At 41.5% G+C, this 19388-nt stretch overlaps 1 protein-coding gene across 11 annotated transcripts in view; it reads right to left on the minus strand.

Annotated features, from left to right (window-relative positions):
* LOC120370141 (neuronal vesicle trafficking-associated protein 2-like) overlaps positions 1-19388 on the minus strand; it is a 64157-nt gene that overhangs the window by 29427 nt on the left and 15342 nt on the right. For 10 of the 11 annotated variants that reach the window (XM_039484382.1, XM_039484380.1, XM_039484378.1 and 7 more), the window contains 2 exons: positions 14751-14901; positions 3325-3444 (listed from right to left, as the gene is read on the minus strand). In XM_039484382.1, the coding sequence (XP_039340316.1) occupies positions 3325-3444; positions 14751-14879 (249 nt within the window). In that variant the 5' untranslated portion in view covers positions 14880-14901. Of the gene's footprint in view, positions 1-3324; positions 3445-14750; positions 14902-15729; positions 15970-19388 lie in introns of those variants that run through there. The other variant, XM_039484375.1, reaches the window with a different exon arrangement.

A 19388-nucleotide genomic window follows, 5' to 3' on the forward strand; every position in this document is an offset into this window, starting at 1 on the left:
TGACCCACAGCTCGCTCACCTTCCCTACCCCATTCATCCTGTTGAAATCAATGGGATGACTCATTTGGCCTAGGATACATATGGCCAGATTCTGTTCCAGTTTTACAACTGAGGATCTGATTCACGTGTATACAAATACTCTAATTTTAATTGGCCCATTAATGAGAACATGTGGATGATATTTCCAAGATATCATTCACTGGAATGCTGTACAGAGCAACTAGCCAGTAACAGAAAATTATGATCTCATTTATATGGTCTTTAAAAATAAAATAAAAAAAAATAAAAAGGAAGGAGGAGGAAGGAGGAAAAAAAGCTTTTAAAAATTTAGCCCAAACTGAGATAATAAAAGTTAAGCATTTACTGTGCTTTCCTCTTACAGAAAGCAAATGCAAAATGATTTAATCAGTATCAGATAATAGACCTGCCTATAACCAGAGGGAGGTATTTTTAATAACTTTCCTAAAACATGCATCCATGTAAAAATGAAGCATAATAGAAAAAAATCCAGTACAAAAGCAATAAAATATAATCTATTATCTCAGCTCATTTTGGTTAGGAAATAATACCACAGACCTAATACAATACATGGAAGCCTCATGAAAAACAGGCGGGTAGAGATTCATAGTCTTATCCACTGAGTGATTAATAAGTGACAGTGAAAAGTACAGAATGAAAATCATATGGATTTAGAGGAAAGGAAACAGCTTTAAAAAGAAACCGTTGCGCTGCCAGGCTGCATGGGAAGAGCTGTGGGTCCACAGCAGCCCTCCAGTGCAGCAAAAGGAAAGCCAATTTAAACATTTACACATTGACGTGTCTGACATTGGCTTTGGCATCACAGCCTGTTTCCCCATGGCCAGTCTCTTGGCCAGGCTACTTACGCTATGTGTGGGGAAGAGGTCAAGAGCAGATGGCAAGGGGAGGGAAAGAGATGGACTAGAAATATAAAGATGAGAGCACAAAAATTCAAGAGGAGGATCTGAGCTACAGAAGTAATTGGAAAAATAAGAAACCCATAACAGGAGAAGATGAAACAAGACTTATACACTTAGGCAGACTATATTTTTAACCATATATTATAATAAATCACGGGCCTCCAACATGTGTAAAACAGAAGGATCAAATGTTCCTGGGTTCTTTTTAACTAACAGGGCCAGATCCTTGGATGGAATTAAAATCTGATCTTGCATTGTCTGTTTCCAGATTGAGGGCTACAGGATTGAGCTCTAAATAGATGGTAGCACATAGTTACTTACGGTAATGACAACAATTCCATTTATTGGGTGCCTCTAGCACAATGATTCTCAACTAATTTACCATTGTGGACCGCATATGTTGCCCTCAATGTGTTATGTGGGCCGCATCCAATACTACCTGTATGGTCCTGAGGGTGTCACATGGGCCACAGCATTGTGCTGATTCGGCTGCAAGGGACCCACAGGCCGCAGGTTGAGAACCACTGCTCTAGCACAATGCACATCTTGAAAACAGCATGCTGTATTTTATTCCTCTGTAAATCTGTTTCCTGGGTACAGTATCTAGTTCTACTGCTGGTTTGCATAATGCACACTGGGATATGTATGCTGTGGTTTCCATGACCCGGGATTATAGATTATAGTAGCATTTACACTGTTGCTGGGACCACTGCAGTGGCACCATTGATGGAAAATGGGTATGAAAAGTTCTAGGCAATTGTGTCATTGATAATATCAATGCAGTAAAAATCAACAGCATGATATGGCCCCATGTAACTAACTGAGATCAAAGCACAACATGCCTCCTGAAAAAATGAGACCACTAACATTTATTCATAGACCACTTGAAAATGGGTCACGGATTTAAATGTCCCAGATCAAATCAATGGAGTTACCCACGTGTGCTACTTGGTGAATTGATTAAAAGCAGAAATTAAACAATTCAACAGTGTTTTACAAAAATGCTGTTAAAAAAATTGAACACTCTAGAAAGCTGAACCATCAAGTCTCAAACTGCAATAAAGACCAATTAAACTGATTTGTATTGGATCGTGTTTTTGTGTATTACATTTTGTCAAAAAGTGATGTTTGTCTCCTGAGGTAGTGAGGATAGCTGTAACAAAATTGTGTTTCTACTTGTAGTCTGCATTGTTCTCAGTTTCAGACTTTGCTGAGACATTCATGTCTCAGTGTCTTATACAGAAACAAGTCCAACTGGGCAAAATAATGGACTGCAGAGCGTGCATGTGACATAACATCCAGAAATCTACAGCAAGGAATTGAACCAAGTCTTACATTATTACAAGCCCAGTTCTAGCTTTTCAGGGACAAGGACTGTTGGACCAGACACAAGTCTCCTCCCTTTGGGGCCAGATCCTGTTCCCACTTAAGTTAATGACAAAATTGTAATTGACCTTACTAGACACAGGATCAGACCTTATAAGATTGCATTCCATATTGTGTATTGCTTAATTCAAATATTTCCTCTCAGCAGCTCTAATGGTTTTTGTGCCACATTTTGGGTCTGATTTTAGGAGGAGCTAAGCCTCCCCAATTCAGCGGCAGTCAAGGAAAGTTGAGGGCACTCAGTACCTCACCAGACAGGGCTCTTTTTTGGCTGTGAGTAGAGCTGGTTGATAATTTTTTGAAAAGATTTTTTTTCACTGGAAAATGTCAATTCGCTGAAAGGGTCAGTTTTGACAAATTTCTTGGTTTATACAAATTTTGGGAGAAAAGTTTCAAAAGTGTTGAAACATTAAAATTAATCTTTTTTGGTTCAAAGTGATTTGTTTCAAAATGTAAGCTAGTTATAGTTTTTTAAAGTATTAATTAAAAAGATAAAGATCAAAACAAAATATTTAGAAAATGTAAAACCGAAATGTTTCAATTGACCTGAACCCAAAATATTTTGGGGTTGTCAGTTTGCAAAAATTTTGAGATTTTGACATTTGGTCATGATTCAAGAGGGGGAAAATGTTTGAAATATCAATTTTTTTCCCAGGATAGGAAAACTCTTTCTCTGGGATATTTCCGTGTTCTTTCCTAAAATAACAGCCTGAATCTAGACCTACAGAAGAGCTCTTTGTAAGCCAAAAGTTTGTCTCTCTCACCAACAGAAGCTGGTCCAATAAAAGATATTACCTCACCCATCTTGCCTCTCTACTATACTGGGATCAATATGCTACAACAACACTGCAAAGCCCAGTCCTTATAAAGGCAAAACTCTCTTTGACCCCAGCAGTGAGTACAGCATTAAGTTTTGAGATTTTCACTGTTGCATTGTATCAGTTATTCTGCAATATATAAAGCTGACATCTCAAGGTAGCAGGCAACGACCATTTCTTACCTTTAATCTTTCTGTTACGCCATCAGTGAAACTGACTGTGAATTCAGCAATTTTTGGCACCCTGAGTTTTCCTTTGTTCTTCTGGTCAGGCTGATATTCTGTTCTTGTTTTCACAATCACCTGAAAAATGTCAACGCTTTTAAGCTTTAAGTGCAAAGCAGGCATTTTTGTTATCTTAAATAAATTGCTTTTCTATATGCCATTTCACTGGCCACTCTCAAATGTGTTACAAACATTAATACAATTGGAAAACGAGATAAAATAGATTAGATTAGATAAAATAACTTCATCCATCATTGAAATGCAGCCACCTCTGAGATGAAACATTAGCTATTTAACTGCAGCACTACACAACAGTAAAGAATATCTCATCCAATTGAATCTGCAAAAGGCGTTCCAATCGACTATATATAATTACTTATGTTGTGCTAGGACATTGAATTATCACTTCTGCTCTTTAATAGCTACAGGATCAAAGACATAACTTTTATATCCCACCCAAATGACAGAACTTGCAACAGCACAGCCCATTAGCCCTCTAAAGAAAGAGCATAATTTATTAAGAGCCCAATTCTGTGAGGCGCTGAGCACTCACAATCAGGCCCTGAGCACCCATACCACTTTCCACCTTTTCCTGAAAAGTTTTCACATAAAGTGCTGACCAATCCTGTTCCTATTTAGCTTTTAAGAATGATGAGGCATAATCCAAGGTGCTACAGCTACAGGTTTTTAGAGGGACAATGTCAAATTAATAACACTACAACTTTGAGCTATATTGAACCTTTTTATAAATCTAGGCAGAATAACTAGATAAAGTATTTTGTACTAAACCCACCAAAATAAATGTTACACACTGAACACATGACTATACCTAGAGTTGGCTAGTAGAAGATCAGACAGACATACTCAGAAACCTAACAGCTGAGATGTCAACTCCATCCCTTTAAAAAAAAAATACCACTATTGGAGAGAGAACTGGAACATAAAGTTTCTAAAAGGAGGGCTTCCACAAAAAGGCAAAAGACACATGTGAGGAACAAAATTCTGGAACTCTGAGGAACTTGGTCATTCAAAGTATGGGAATTTCTTGGCAATCCCTAAAAAGCTGTTGAAGAAAGTTGGCCAGTAATTGTAAAATGAAGAATATGAAGCCTGATTTGGACCAGGAAGTGTCCCTAGGATTCTCCTTCTGCACTTAAATCCTGTGAAACTTGGAGAAGGAGGAAACCCCCTGTGGGTTCAAATGCAAAGCACATAGCTAATAGCTAATATTTATACCCTTGAATAATATCCCTTTCCATATTATTTGTTACAGTAGCAATCACAACAGCCTTAAAAGAGTCAGAAGAAGTGATTCAAACACATTTCTATTAAAATAGCCTTTTAGACTATAGTGAGCCCAAACTGAGTCCTGGCAGCACTACACTAACATTGGTGAAGCAACACCAGGGGTGAATTTGGCCTGGCGGGTTTGAAGTGACAGTGGATCTTCTATGCAGTGGAGAGCAGGGGTCCAATCCTGTGTGGTCCTTACTCAGTTAGCACTCAGGCAAAACTCCCACTGAAGTTAGTGTGAATGTGCCTGAGTAAGAATGAAGTTAAAAATAAGTAAGGCTCTTGGGCTTTGGCCAAAACAGAGCTGAGACTGCTCAAACCCACACCAGATTGGGCCCTAACCCCTCTCTTCCTCTTCACCCTTTGTAAAGCCTCTACAGTAGATTATAGAGTACTATCTATAAGCACCTGCACACCAGTGCTCAGAAAATACCTTTTGTCCTATTTTTAAACCAACCATCCACATAACCCAGCTCCCCTCTACTCTGCTGTTTCCAGCTGTGTATATTTTTTCATGTGATTGTAGACAGCAATGCAGAAGTAACGCAACAGTGTTCATTTTCTTTCCACAGTGTCTGATTTGTTTTCAATTTAATCCCTTTGACTTCTTTCAGATTCCTTTCACTTGTTTCATGTAGATCTTGTGTGTAGATAAATTCCATAATGATAGGTAAGAGGGTTTTCCCTTATGCTCAGACAGTAGGCCTCAATGCAGAGCTATAAAGCTAGAAAATAAAATATTGAGAACCTTACTTGTTTCTATGTATAATTTATATATTTTCCTGCACATTTGTTATTCACCCTGGTTTTCTTACTCACAGCTTTACTTCAGCCAAGGACCTCTCCATAATAAAGGTTTAACTGTGCTAGCTGCAACCAGGAATCAAGTGTGATATTGAAAAATAAATCTAGCCAAGCCCATACTATCTATTGAACAGTCCATTGCACCATTTTGTAACAGTCTTCTCAGGAGGAGGGAGAAAAGAAATGCTAGTCCTCAGTTATCAGAGAAACTACGTGAGCCCCCTTTGCTAGTTGCTCTAGCAGTTAAACCTTTGTATGGGTGGGGTCCTAATTGCTCCACTGATCAGATTAATTTGCAGGGGTGTGACAGAGCTGTAACAGAGGCATTTAGGAGTGCTCTTCTATTACATACAACCTGGTACAGTCCAAAGGCCAAATATTTGCTCTCCAAAAGTATCTTGATTAGGCAGTTGGTGAAATGACTGGGCAGAAAAAAGACAGGATGAGTGTGGATCCTATAACTGTAAGGGTAATCTCCCCACTCTATTCCTGAACAGTCATTGTTAAAGCCAATGCAAGGGGTGCTGAGCGTTGAGCTAAAGTTAACCCCTTGTTCACCAAGTGCCCAGTCACATGGGTAAAAAATCACCCAGTTGGGGTTAGATTAGCAGTATCCAGCAGTAGGAATGAGCTCCATCAGGTGGTAGGGAATGTGACGTTGCACTCAAAATGATTTTATAAAAGTATGCTAATGAGTGTGAATATAATGTAACTAAAATATGCTTTATGCAAAAGGTCTCTTGTAAAGTATCATTACAAAGCTTATAATCTACTGAGTGTGGTCATCCTATTTGTATCAATGTATCACTCTTGTAACTGAAACTAGAAATATGAAATATAACTCTGAGGGCCTATTATAATTATGCAAAGTATGGGCCGTAAATGGTGGTTTGAAATCTTGAGGGCTCCCATCCACCAGGACAATTGACTGTGGATGGCTCTGTTGGCAGGCAGGCCTTCCTGTGAGTCAGGCTGGGAGGAATGAAGGCTTGGGGTCTCACAGGACGTGACCATGTCACCTGGTACTGAAATCCATCTTAAACCTAGTGCTTTTCCATTTAGAAGGGGGTGGGGGACCCAGAGAGACAAAGGATTCCCGCCTTGTGCCAAAGCTATATAAGGGGGTGGAACAGAACAAAGGGGGCTGCAATCATGAGAAATCCCCTAGCTACCACCTGAGCTGGAACAAGGGCTGTACCAGGGGAAAGGATTGTGCCCGGACTAGGAAGGCGTCCAGTCTGTGACAGAAGCTTATTGAAACATCTGAGGGTGAGGTTTTATCTGTATTCAGTTTTCTTACTGTATTAGGTTTAGACTTGCATGTTTTATTTCATTTTGTTTAGTAATTTACTTTCTTCTGTCTGTTACTACTTGGAACTACTTACATCCTACTTTATGTATTTAATAAAATCACTTTTTACTTATTAATTAACCCAGAGTATGTATTAATACCTGGGTGGGCAAACAGCTGTGCATATCTCTCTATCAGTGTTATAGAGGGCGAACAATTTATGTAAAGCTTATACAGGGTAAAACGGATTTATTTGGGGTTTGGACCCCATAGGGAGTTGGGCATCTAAATGTTAAAAACAGGAACACTGCTTAAGCTGCTTTCAGCTAAGCCTACAGCTGTTAGGGGACGTGGTTCAGACCTGGATCTGGGTTTGCAGCAGGCTAGCGAGTCTGGCTCAAACCAGGCAGGGCACTGAAGTCCAAAGGTGCCAGGGCAGGAAGGCAGGGGCAGAAGTAATCTTGGCACATCAGTTGGCACCCCCAAGGGGGTTTCTGTGATCCAACCCGTCACAGGGAAATCCTCCCACAGACCATACCAAGTGCTGCCTAATATGGCTCTCTCTGCATCTATCTCTATAGTGCTGTCTTTGGAGCAGGTCTAAACTACAGCTGGTCAAAACATGGTACCGATTTTTCACAAAGAAATGGAAAATCATTTTCATTCTGCCAGTTTAGAAATTGAGGGATTTTTGTTTATTCAAAATTCTTTTGTGATTTTTTTTTTATATTTTTTGTTTGAACACACACCCACGCTTTCTCTCTCTCTCTCTCTAAATGGCAGTAGACTTTATAAGAATCTACAGCCGAATGGCTGTAGAACTATGTAATAATAAAAAAATCCCCACAGTGGAACCTCCACAATCAATACAGTGATCAGAGATCATTTATTTGTACATGTCCTTGAAGCAGTTCCATCATAAGACGAGGATCCCATTGTTTGAATTAAAAATAAGGCACCATATATCTCACCAGTTATTTGTTATAAAACACAGAAAATATAGCGGGCCTCATTCTCCCCTCACTCATTTTACAACAGTGTGACTCCACTGACTCCCACAGTTACTCCTAACTGACACCAGGAATAGAGAATTGGGCCCCAAAGTGTTTTTGATCTCAATACAAAATGATGCAAAAGAAATTCCCAGGCTCCCTACTTGCTTCTTTCTGGTGAAGTTACAGTGGAAATGGTCTGTTATGAGGAAGACAACTTCCCTAGAGAGCATTGCCCAGCACGGGGTTACCACTCTTTTAGGAGGTTTCTTAAATATGGCCCTTTGTGCATTTATAATACAAGCAATCATTCACTCAAAATCTCATTTAGCTAGAGAAATAAATAATGTCTTCACTGCACCCTGTCAACGTGCATTAGTCTCCCGAGTGACCCATAAAGCCCCACAGTCCTGTCTCTCATTTTTCTTTGCACATGCCTCCCTATGTTCTCATCTCCTCCTGTCATTCTGGCCTCGACTTCAGTAGGATTCAGCATGGTCACGAGGGTCTGTGCTAGCAGCTCAGCATCTTAGACTAAGGCCCAGATTCTCAAAGGCATTTAGGCACTTAATTCCCATTTAAATCAATGGGAATCAACGGGAGTTAGGCACCTAAGCTCCTTTGAGGATCTGGGCTTAAGCTGTTTGTGGCAGAGGATCCATGTTTATCCATTTTGTAAAGCAACATGCACATCGATGTCATGCTGAAAAATAATTTTCAGCCTATCAATCAGTGGGATCAGTTTAAAATCTGCGATTGCTGAATAAGTACCACTTAACACTTGTCAGCCTTTGTGTGTGTTCACCTATGCCCCAATCTAGCAAAGACTTACGAATGGGCTTAACTTCACACACGGTGTTCATCCCACTGAAATCTTGCAGCGTGTAGCTTTACTGCTAGCTATACTTTATCTATAGGCTTTGTGACCCTTTCAAGCTCTGTGCCCTAGTGGTCTAGACAAATGCCAACTCAGAGGATCTTTAGGCAAAATGATATTACTGCTATAACTTGTTTACAAACTCCTTACTACATTTCCCAGCCAGGCCCCACCTTTCATCTAAACAGGGACGATGCTGTTTATAGCAAAGGCAATAAAGGGGACAGAAATAAAGTATTCTATGTTTACTTCATTTCGTGTCCATGGTAGAACTGTCCTGTGAAAGCTGCTTCCAAAATGAAGTTTGTAAATAGGTTGTAAGACATTTTAGGAAGAGGAGAAAGCTGCCAAACCCAACATGAAAGCACTTCTCTTTCTTTGGCTCCCGTCTGCCATACCCCACCCCCTTCTCCAGAAACAAGCCTAGCTATCTCTTGCAGTCTTTAAGGCCCCACTCTAGCAAAGTACTTAAGCATGTGCTTGCCACATAGAAGTAGCCCTATTAATGTCAATGGGGTTACTCAAATGTACAAAGTTAAACATATCCTTAAGTGCTTTGATGGACCAGAGCCTAAGACTATTGCTCCCGTCACCTTCACTCAGCAATTTATAATAATAATGCTTACCAGGCCTGTCATGCTCTTCATCCATAGAGCTTTACATAACAGCACATCAATCGTTCTCCTTATCGTAGAGATTGGGAATCAGAAACAGAGACGGGGAAGTGGTTTGCTGAGTCATACCAGCAAGTCAATGGTTGAGACAGGAATAGAAACCAGCTCTCATGACTCTCAGGCCCATGCTCTACCTCCTTGACCACACTGCTACTCTAAACACCCCATGTTCTCTCAGGTTCCCCCACTACAGAAAGCTAAGTGGAGCAGAGCTCGGACAGTGGCACATTATGGGATAGCAATGGCTCCAAGGCACACTCCATCTGAGCACATGGAAGCCTTTTGTATGCTGTGGAATCAGGAACTAGGAAGTCAGACCAGGGAAATGGAGGCTCTCCATAGCATGGCCCCCCTTAAGCCGATTGGGATACTGCAGTGTAAGATCACCCTCCACACATTGAAATAAAGGGGGATTTTATGGCAAGGACATGGTGGGATTATGGCTACTGCCCACCATGGATCACCAGCAGAGATTAAACCCAGGAACTCTCCCATGAAAAGCATGAACCTCTGCCTCTGAGCTAAAGAACCAAGTCCACTGGCTGGCAGCTGCAGCATCCTCATTAGCCTCTTATAAAGATCAGCCTCTAGAAGGGGATAAAGAGTCTCACTTGGGCAATATGAGTTACAGGGGCTCATGGGATCACAATTCCTAATGAATCTATTCTGTGTGTGGAGGGGAAGGCTTGGAAGCAGTGTGGGGGGAGAGGGGTACTGAGACACCATTGCCAAAGGCCCATCTCTCCAAAGATGGCCCAGGATCCATGGATATTCTCTGCAGATGTCAAGCAGTCTGTGGCTTCAGAAGGCCAAGTCTCCTGCCCATTCCAGAAGCAATAAATTCTGCTCCTCAAATGGAACATTGTTTAGGGAATTCTGTGAGCTCAAACTCACTGATTTTCCAGGCCCTATTTCTATGTAGAGGACAAATGGCCATTATTCCATAGAAACCTTTGTGTAATTTAGTTCATCTTAAATTCCCTATTTACATCTCATTTCCTAATATTGGAATTATTTTCCCCTAATTTTTGACATCTTGACCAGTATGAAAAATGTCACCTCTCAATTGCTTCAATAATCTAAAACCTCTGAGTCTGCTCTTTTTCTCTGGTTTCCTATCACCTTTCACATCTTGTTCAAGCATTGTAATGTCTCCTGCACCTGCTCCTGTCCTGCAACAGACAGTTCCCACAGACATCTTTTCCCTCCGCTTCTCCTACTCTGCTTCTCCTACTCCTCTTCCTGCTACCCAAGTTATGCCAAAACCTCCTTCCTAAATGACTCTTCTCCCTGCTCTTATCTTTGTGCATCCTTTCATAAAGCATACATATTTGGATACTGTGCATGAATACCAATCACCCTCTCACTCTTCATTCAAATCCCTCCTTAAAACACATTTCTTCTGTGAGACCTATCAATAATAACCCTCTAGAATGGGTTTTTATTAGGCCTTTAAAAGTAGTGACAATGTAGGTAGGCACGAGCCATATTTGCTATGCATTTCCATTTCCTGTAGGTAATATTCATCCTTGCATACAAGCAGAATTTTGGCTGATGAAGTCTTTTATTAAAACAGTCACAGAGGTCTATAACTAAATGCACCTACTATGTTGGGCCTAATCCTCATCCCACTGGAGTCAAAAGCAAAATTATCTTTGTCAGCAATGAGTCCAAAATCAAGCCCTTTGTGCGTAATGGTGTGTTGGCTTTGGAAGATTATGGGTATACTGAGGTGAGGAACAACAAATCAGATGCTATGTGTGCATGTTAAAAACTATGACCTACATCCTGGGGGGGAATTAAACAGCAGAGAGAATGTTGGGAATTCCAAATGTTCAATTGATGAAGGAGAAAGAAAGAAAGAAAGAAAGAAAGAAAGAAAGAAAGAAAGAAAGAAAGAAAGAAAGAAAGAAAGAAAGAAAGAAAGAAAGAAAGGATTTAAAACCATTTGTTTTAAGCAGGAGCGGGGTAAATGTGAAATGTAACAAGGAAAAACATTACATTTATTACTGAAACTTTTAAAAATCTGATTTTCCTGTAAAAGGATGAAGTAGGAGATTCAGAAAATGATATGAATTCCAAGTCTTTTTTTTTTTTGCCTGGCTAAATGTAATATCATTTATTGCCACTTTATATTTGTGCTTAAGATCTGCATTTTCCCCAAAGAAATGAGTAATAACATTTAACATAACTGGCATTGTGAAAACTTTAAATTATTCATTTAGAAAAGGACACACAGCCCTCATGTAATTCCCACTTCACTGCCAAGGCACATGTAATATATTACAGTTCAGGTGGTGCAAAGTGCAAATCATGAAAATTTAAAATACTACTTCCCAGGATTATTAATAATGGAGAGTCTCTCACTCTGAGAGGCTTTGGTATTGGCAAGACAGATAAATAAAATGTACTGCTCCTGCCAAGGAGAAAGGTTTCTTCCAGCATCAGAGCTGACCTATGTAGTCCCACAAAACCATGATCCCCTTGAATTTGGGAGGGAAAGAAATTCATGGAGCTACAGATTTTAGGCCAGAAGGGACTATTCGATCATCAAATCTGACCTCCTGTGTCACACAGGCCATAGAATTTCATCCAGTTAGCCCTCTATTGAGCCCAATAACTTGTGCTTGGCTAATGCATGTCTTCCAGGAAGACATCCAGCCTTGGTCTGAACAGGATTGGGTGCCAAAATCCCATCACCTTTGAAAATAGCCTCAATTTCCTGCAAGCTGTGCACAATGACCTGAGTTCAGGGCCAGCCTTCGAACTTGTGGTGCCCTACATGAGAATAACTGTAGTACCCTAGGTAAGCTCAGGAAGGAGAACTTATAGCAGGCGAGCTTACTAACCAAAGAGGTTTTTCAGGACTTCACTTAAAGGAAAGATGCCGAAACATATCCTTCTCTGTTACACTGGCAACAGAGCAGTGATTGATGGCACTGATGAGCAAACATAGGAAGGCAGAGGTCTAGAACACTGCTCCTTGTGATTAAAAGTAAGCAGCAACTGATTTACATTTAAGAAGGAGAGCAGTGACTTTTTGTCTGTTGATGCACAAGCCCCCACTGCACGCTAGTTTTGACCCCTTTGACCACTCATTTAAGAGGCATCAAAAGCCAGCCTGGCTCGTGTTCTTACTCTCAGAAGCCATAATCCACAGCTGGCAGGACTGCGTCTGTTACAGACAGAAAGTAAAATTCCCTTTAAAATAAAATCGAAAACATTCCTGCTCCCTGACTGCAAAACAAATTCAAACATAAATAGGCCAACCCACGGTCCTTCCTCAGGGTCAATGTCTCACTGAAGTCAGTGAGAGTTTTGCTTGCGCAAACACTGAGTAAGGTGAAATTCTCTTTACCTTAGGTTCAGCTGATTAATAGGGCCTTACAAAGGCCCTCTGCTATGGAGTGACTTTCACCCTTCAGGATTTGTCCTATAAATAATAAAGTAACAAGGATTGTTGGGGATTTTTAGCACCTTCTCCTTTTTTATAACAGATTTTCTGTTACTGCTAACTCCTGCTATAATGCACCTAAAAGCTGTCTCAAGGTCCATCAAAGTCAATAGCATTGATTTCAATGCGCTTTGGATCAGGGCCTTTGTCCTTTGGCAGGTGTTACAGCCCTCAGGCAAGGGTAGGACAAAAGACATAGGGGTATGAGCCACAACTAACAAGTGTAGTAACTACATGTGCATGGAGAGGAATACACATTATTGGCACATTCATTTAAGCAAAAAGAGTGCCTGGGTATCCATTTAGACCAATGCATTACAATGGGTTTTCACCAACAGATAATTGTAATATGGTAATCATCAGAGTCTTCATTATCAATCTATCAGTTTTAATGTTGTTTTTTAATTTTACAGGTGGTAGCCAATACCTGAGCAATTTAAACCCCACACTGTATGAAAATTAGTGCCTGAACTTGACTGGCTGCTTTGTGGTAGCATCAAAATGAGTTGATCTTATGCATCATTGATTTCCCCTAGTGCCTCTCAGACATTTCTGATAAATCATGTTAATCTTTTTTAGTTTTTTTTATTATTAATTTTCAGATAGTTTATCAGAACTAGAGGTAAAGAGCCAGTTTATCCTCTCATTTACACCAGTTCAGATCAGCATCACTTTATTTATTTCATTTTTGTTACTCTTACTTGACACCGGTGCATTGACGCTGGCACAAGTGGAAGGAGAATCAAGCCCATTATCCCTATTTTGGCATGGAGCTGGTTTCAACCAACATGTGTCAATTAATTTGGTTCTGAGATATATATATATATATATATATCTCAGAACCAAATTAATATGTGTGTATGTGTGTGTGTGTGTATATATATATATATATATATACACACACACATACACACACATATAATAGTTCTTTATTTATAGAAAATAAATAATAATCTGTTTATATGTATATAATATATATATATAATCACATAAATATAAATACGTAGCATATGTGTATATATTAGAAATATATGCACACACATTGTTATGTATTTTCTATATATAATTTTGCTATCATTATCCCATGAGATTTACTCCTTCACTCTGTCTTTTGTATCGACATGGCATTTATCGCTGTGGTATCTAGGCACCACACTGCAGCAATCCTTTTTTTTTTTTCAAAAGGAGCAGTGACAGTGGAATCTCTTGGACATTTGATCTCATTGTGAATATCCTAATGGTATCCCACATTATCTCCTTGTAACATTATTGACATATATCATCACTGTATATAAACAGACAAAATGATTTCATAGTACATATCGTACCTTAAAAAAACCCAGCTGATAAACACCATCCAATCACTGGTGCCTATTTTTGAACATTTAGTGCAGCACTTAAATTCTGTGAGTGTTGATTGGCTAGGAGAAAAAGCTGCTCCCTCACAGAAGCCAATGGGGAAAAAAGAATACATGGAATGACCCATTACCACATTTTCTGTAGGGGAATTCAGTTGTTCTAGTCAGATAGATCACACTGAATTAAAAATCAAATGGACCTTGAAAGGCCACAGTTAAGAACACAAATCTTGATTTGCGTAATTAAAATGAGATACCCTTCAACTTTTGTTTATTACACAAGAGTCATCTCATCACTCTCAATGCAGGTGCACCCTCACTTGCTCACATGATGCCTCTTTTGTTGTTCAGATACATTCTAAGCTTTTTTCCTATTTAATTTTATTGCCATTTTTAGGAAAAATATATTAAGCCTTTTCCCAACCTGCAATCATGAGGAAACATTTTCTAGTTTGCATGTGTCAGTCTGTTGTGTTAAAAAAAAAATTTAAAAAATCCCTTTTTATTGTGTTGCATTGATAAGGTAGAAGGATTGCATTTGAATGCCCGTCAGAGACCAATAATGGAACAGGGCAGTGAAAAGCAGAGACCTGGTTGCTCTCTATGAGGTTTTTGTGTTTGTTTGGGCTGGGGGGGGTTACCTTTTCCGGAGCTGGGAACTGCAGATGATTTACTTCCAAGGGTGTGATCAAAGGAACTGTCTGAAAACCATCTTCACTGGATGGTTGTTTGCTGTTCTTGTCACTCAAATTACTCCCCAGCTTCACCATTCTTGGACCTCACTTTCCAGACCTAAAACAAATCAAGATGACTGATGTTACAAGGGGATGGGGATGGGCGAAGGGGAAAGGAGATGGAGAAGAGGATTCTGTCTGACACTGCTCCGTTGAATTCTGCTTATCAGTCATTGCTCATTTGGGCTTTTTTACTGGATTGCTAGAGACAAAGCATATCAAATCTGGAACAACTTCACTTTAAGGTACATTAAAGAAATAAAAAACTCCTCAAAAGGCCCAAAGTGAGTCCAAATAAAACCTCTCACAATCCTACTAACACAGCAAATATTGTCACAGATCAGGACCGCGTTGCAAAAAGCCCTTGCACATGGGCCAAATGCATCCCTACTGTAAATCCACTGATGCCTATGGACTTCTACCAGGGATAAACTTGGCCCAGTATTTGTTTCATCACGTACATTGTTGGTGTCTGGAGCTATGAAAATCCTTGTTAGTGGACAACATAAAAAGTGCGCTGAAAAGAATGCTGCTGAAACTGGCATGTTTCCCCTTGTCCTGTGGTTAATCAGATGATGGGGCTGCTATTACAGGCTGGTCGCTGCTCTCCTATAGGCTATTTTTGTTTAAAGAAGACAAAATATTAATACGAGAATGGGGTTTTGATTTTCAATATAACCCCCCAAGCTTGATCCCCTGTCAGAGCGGGACAGGCACCCCCCTCCCCCCAAACTGTGGCACAATGCATCTCAGGCTGAGCTCTCATTGTCTGCTGTTGGTGGTGAAGCTATACAGGCACACCGGGGATGTTGTACAACACACACACAAAACACACCAGCAACAAACCCCTCCCCTCCCCCCTAGCCACAAATCTCCCTGTACTTACTGCAAACCACGCTTTATTGGGGTGGATCGGGCCGAGCTGTGCAGGACTGGGCTTTTCCTAGCGCAGTAAGGTGGTGCTGAAGGGACAGCGCTTCGGTCTGCAGCCGCCTGGCTCCAAACGCTACTGACGGCGAAGCGGGGAGTGGAGTGCTGAGAGCAGCGCCAGCCTGCAGCACGCACACACACACACACACACACACACAAATACTAGGGTAGCGGCTTCCATGTGGAATCTGGCACCACCTGCTGTTTCAGTGCATGGCCACAAGTGCTGCAGAAAATCAGCTGGAGTCAGATAGGGCAGCCGGGAACGCGTTTACCCACCACCGCCACCTGGAGCCTGCTCAGGGAACGAGAAGGGAGTTTTCAGATACAATCGGGAGCGCGGTACCTAAGCCCGGAAACTCCTGTTTGTGCAACTGTGATTTCATTTATGGTACGCCAACAATGCGGAGTTTTCCTAGACAGGGCCAAATCCTGCAGCCCTCACTCCAGACTTAATTAGGGGAAACGTCTATTGGCTCCAATTAGTAAATCTTGAGTGAAGGTTGCAGGATTTAGCCCCCTAAAGAAACAAGAAAGGGACTAGTGCTGGGATGCAACGCCTCTCACGTCTTAGTGCTTGGATCAAATCCAGTCAGGGCTGGTACTGAGTGAAAGTTATAACTGCCCCTGGCTTTTTAGCTGAACCTTTTGTGAAATGAGATGATGGGATTGGGAGGTCTCTTTCAGCTTCCAGAGGACAAGTTTCTATATTGCATAACCACCACCTCATTTGGTACTAGCAGGCACAAAGGCTAAGAACTTACTGAGCTCAGACACTGAACTCTATCTATCCACATTTCAAATACACCCATCACCACAATAGTTAGATCATAAGAAGTGGCCTTTGTAGGATAGGGCTGAAGCACTTTGCTTAGCTTACTTAGAGAGTAACATGGGGCAATCTAACCCTGTTACTGGACATGCCCTGTCAGATTGGTTATAAATATAAAGCTTTGTCTCTAGGGCTCTCAATCTGGCATCTTTTACAAGTACTAAATTTACTTCTAAAAGCTGTGAACTGTTTGTGTAGAGAAGGCCTTTTGGAGCCCAGTTGTGATAATGCTGTTAAGTGATACCTTGGCACAGGCAAGACAAAGTCTTTCATTACAGTTCTGTGAGTTCATTCCAAGTGCTAAGTATGGCTGTTGAGTGCAAGAAGCCCTGAGGGAGGAATTATTATAGACAAGGCTGTTAGTGCTGTCTATTATTAAGGTGCCCAACACTTCCCATGTTAAGAGCCTGTTTTCAGTTGCTTATAACTTTACCAAACTTTAACTGTTTTGGCTGAAATTTTCCATGCAGGGTGTCTGCCTCAGGCTGAATAATTTTTTGCATTGTATTCTATTTTATTTTTATTTCAGTTTCTGAGAAACATGCAAGGGAAAATACATTATTTTGCCCATGATGAACATTCTGGCCTCCTTTACTTCAAAAAGTTGTAATGCCCCATATGCTTTGGAGCAGGGACTTGACATTTGACAGGAGGTGGCCTTCATGTCCAAACTGTGCTTTTTGCTGTCCTTGTGAAAAAAATCACCCAAATATGGCAAAAATAAGTTTTTGAAAAATTGCATTTCACACATTTTCTGTAGACAATTTTTGGATTTTAGCAGCTAAATTCCTAGAGGATTCCATCTACACTGGGCATGCTCAAGCCTAGGACTGAGCAGGACTTTCCTTGCAAGTGTAGCTCTGGGGTGCTGCAAGGCTTGCTGGGTCCAGACACCTCCCTTGAGAGTAGGGAGCCTGTCTCAACTGTGCTATCAATGATTCCCCCACCCCACCCCGCCCAGCTGGGGCTGCCTGATTTGAATACAGAGAAGACAAGAGCCAGAACTGTTGGGGAGATGACAAGGGTAGATTAGAACAGGGAGACTGAGACTGGAGGCTGAGGATGGGGGAGAGGGAAATTAGGGCTGGCTGAGCAAGGACACTAGGACTGGGAGCTGGGGAAGGAAATATGGAGGGAAACTGGGAGCCAGTAGATGGGGAAAGGCTGAGATCAGATCTTTGGGGACTGGTTGGGCAAGGAGACCGAGACTAGGAACCAGTGGGGCAGGGGGAAGGAGATGAGTGGGGATCTGATGAAGAACCAGAATGCAGGGGAAGAACTGGCATTGGCTGGACTAAGAGATTGGGACAAGGAGCTGGGGTGGAGGGGGAAGAGGGGCACAAACCCTGAGATTGGGTGAGGAGCCTGGAGAAGGAGATTGGGACAGGGAGCCAGTGGGGTCAGGGAACAGGGGCCAGCAAGGGTCCAACTGGAGGCCAACGGAGAGAGACAAATTGGATGAAAAGCCAGGAAGGGACAAATGGGACTGGCTGGGCAAGGAGACTGGGACAAAGAGCTGGAGGGCTGGTTAGGACAACTGGGAAGGAACCTGGGACTGGAAAGCTGTGGGGAGACTGAGATTGAGGCAGAGAGTATGTAGGGGAGAGACTAAGACTTGCTGAGCAAGGAGGAGCAGACTAGGATGAGCAGTCCAAGGAGTGAAGACTGGGGCCAGCTAGGTGAAGAGACTGGGACTGGAGTGAGGTGTGGTGAAGAGAGAGGATTGGAACAGGGACCAGGTTGGAGGGGAGTGGGCAGAAAAGGGAATACTTGGGAGGAAAGGAGAGATCGATGCCCACTACAGCACTCTGCTTTGCAGACACTGAAATGAAATCCAAATTCCTGAATCTCACTATTCTTCTGCTGTTAGCAAATATCTGTGAAACCCAGTGGCAATGTCCCATTTGCATCTAGTTCTGGTCCACACAGAGGATGACAATGTACTACTGCTATCAGCCACTTCATTAGCTCAAGAGTCAGAAGTTTATGTGGTGGATCTAAAGGTTCCAAACCTGCTGATGGCCGACGTGGCAGTCAATAAGATGCCACGTGATGGAATTTCTGCTTTTCCCAATTTGCTTTTATTAAAAGAAAAACAACAACAAAAACAGGAAACTATGCACACATAACCCTACATTAGAAGAACATTATTAAGGTTGCAAAGTCAAGCACTCATAAATCAGGGACCACCAAATTCATAGCTGTGAAAATTGCATCATGGACTGTGAAATCTGGTCTCCAGCCATCCAGCTGTGGAAGCAGAGTAGAGTGGCAGCTGGTGCCCAGACACCCATCTCTGAAGGCTGTACCACACACCAGCAGCAGAGAAGTTAAGGGTGGCAATAACGTGACCTCCTAATAGGCTTGCAACCGCTTTTTGGGTCCAGGCCCCTATTTTGAATAACGCTGAGGAGAAATCACACATTTTGGGGGGTTGGTCATGGCATAAATAGCAAATGTTGCAGCTGTGTAACACATCCGCGAAATATGCTATTTATGCCATGACCAACCTGCGAAAATTGTGTGATTTCTCAGCAATTTAAGTGGACCCCTACTCCTCAGTTAGGAAATGTCAGAGTTAGGTTGTCTGTGCAACCCCAGTTCAGCCCTTTGTGCATATGCATTATGATGCAGTTTTAAACACATGATCATATCTGTTTTTGCCACAGGATGCCAACCTCATTCAGTGCACAAGATGGACCTGCTTTGGGGATGAATCAGGGTTATGTAGTGAAGACGACAAGGGTCTGTGAGACCCCTCCATTTGTTGCAGAAGTTGGAAG

Source organism: Mauremys reevesii, linkage group 8 (genome assembly GCF_016161935.1).
Source record: "Mauremys reevesii isolate NIE-2019 linkage group 8, ASM1616193v1, whole genome shotgun sequence".
NCBI classification, from domain to species: domain Eukaryota; kingdom Metazoa; phylum Chordata; order Testudines; family Geoemydidae; genus Mauremys; species Mauremys reevesii.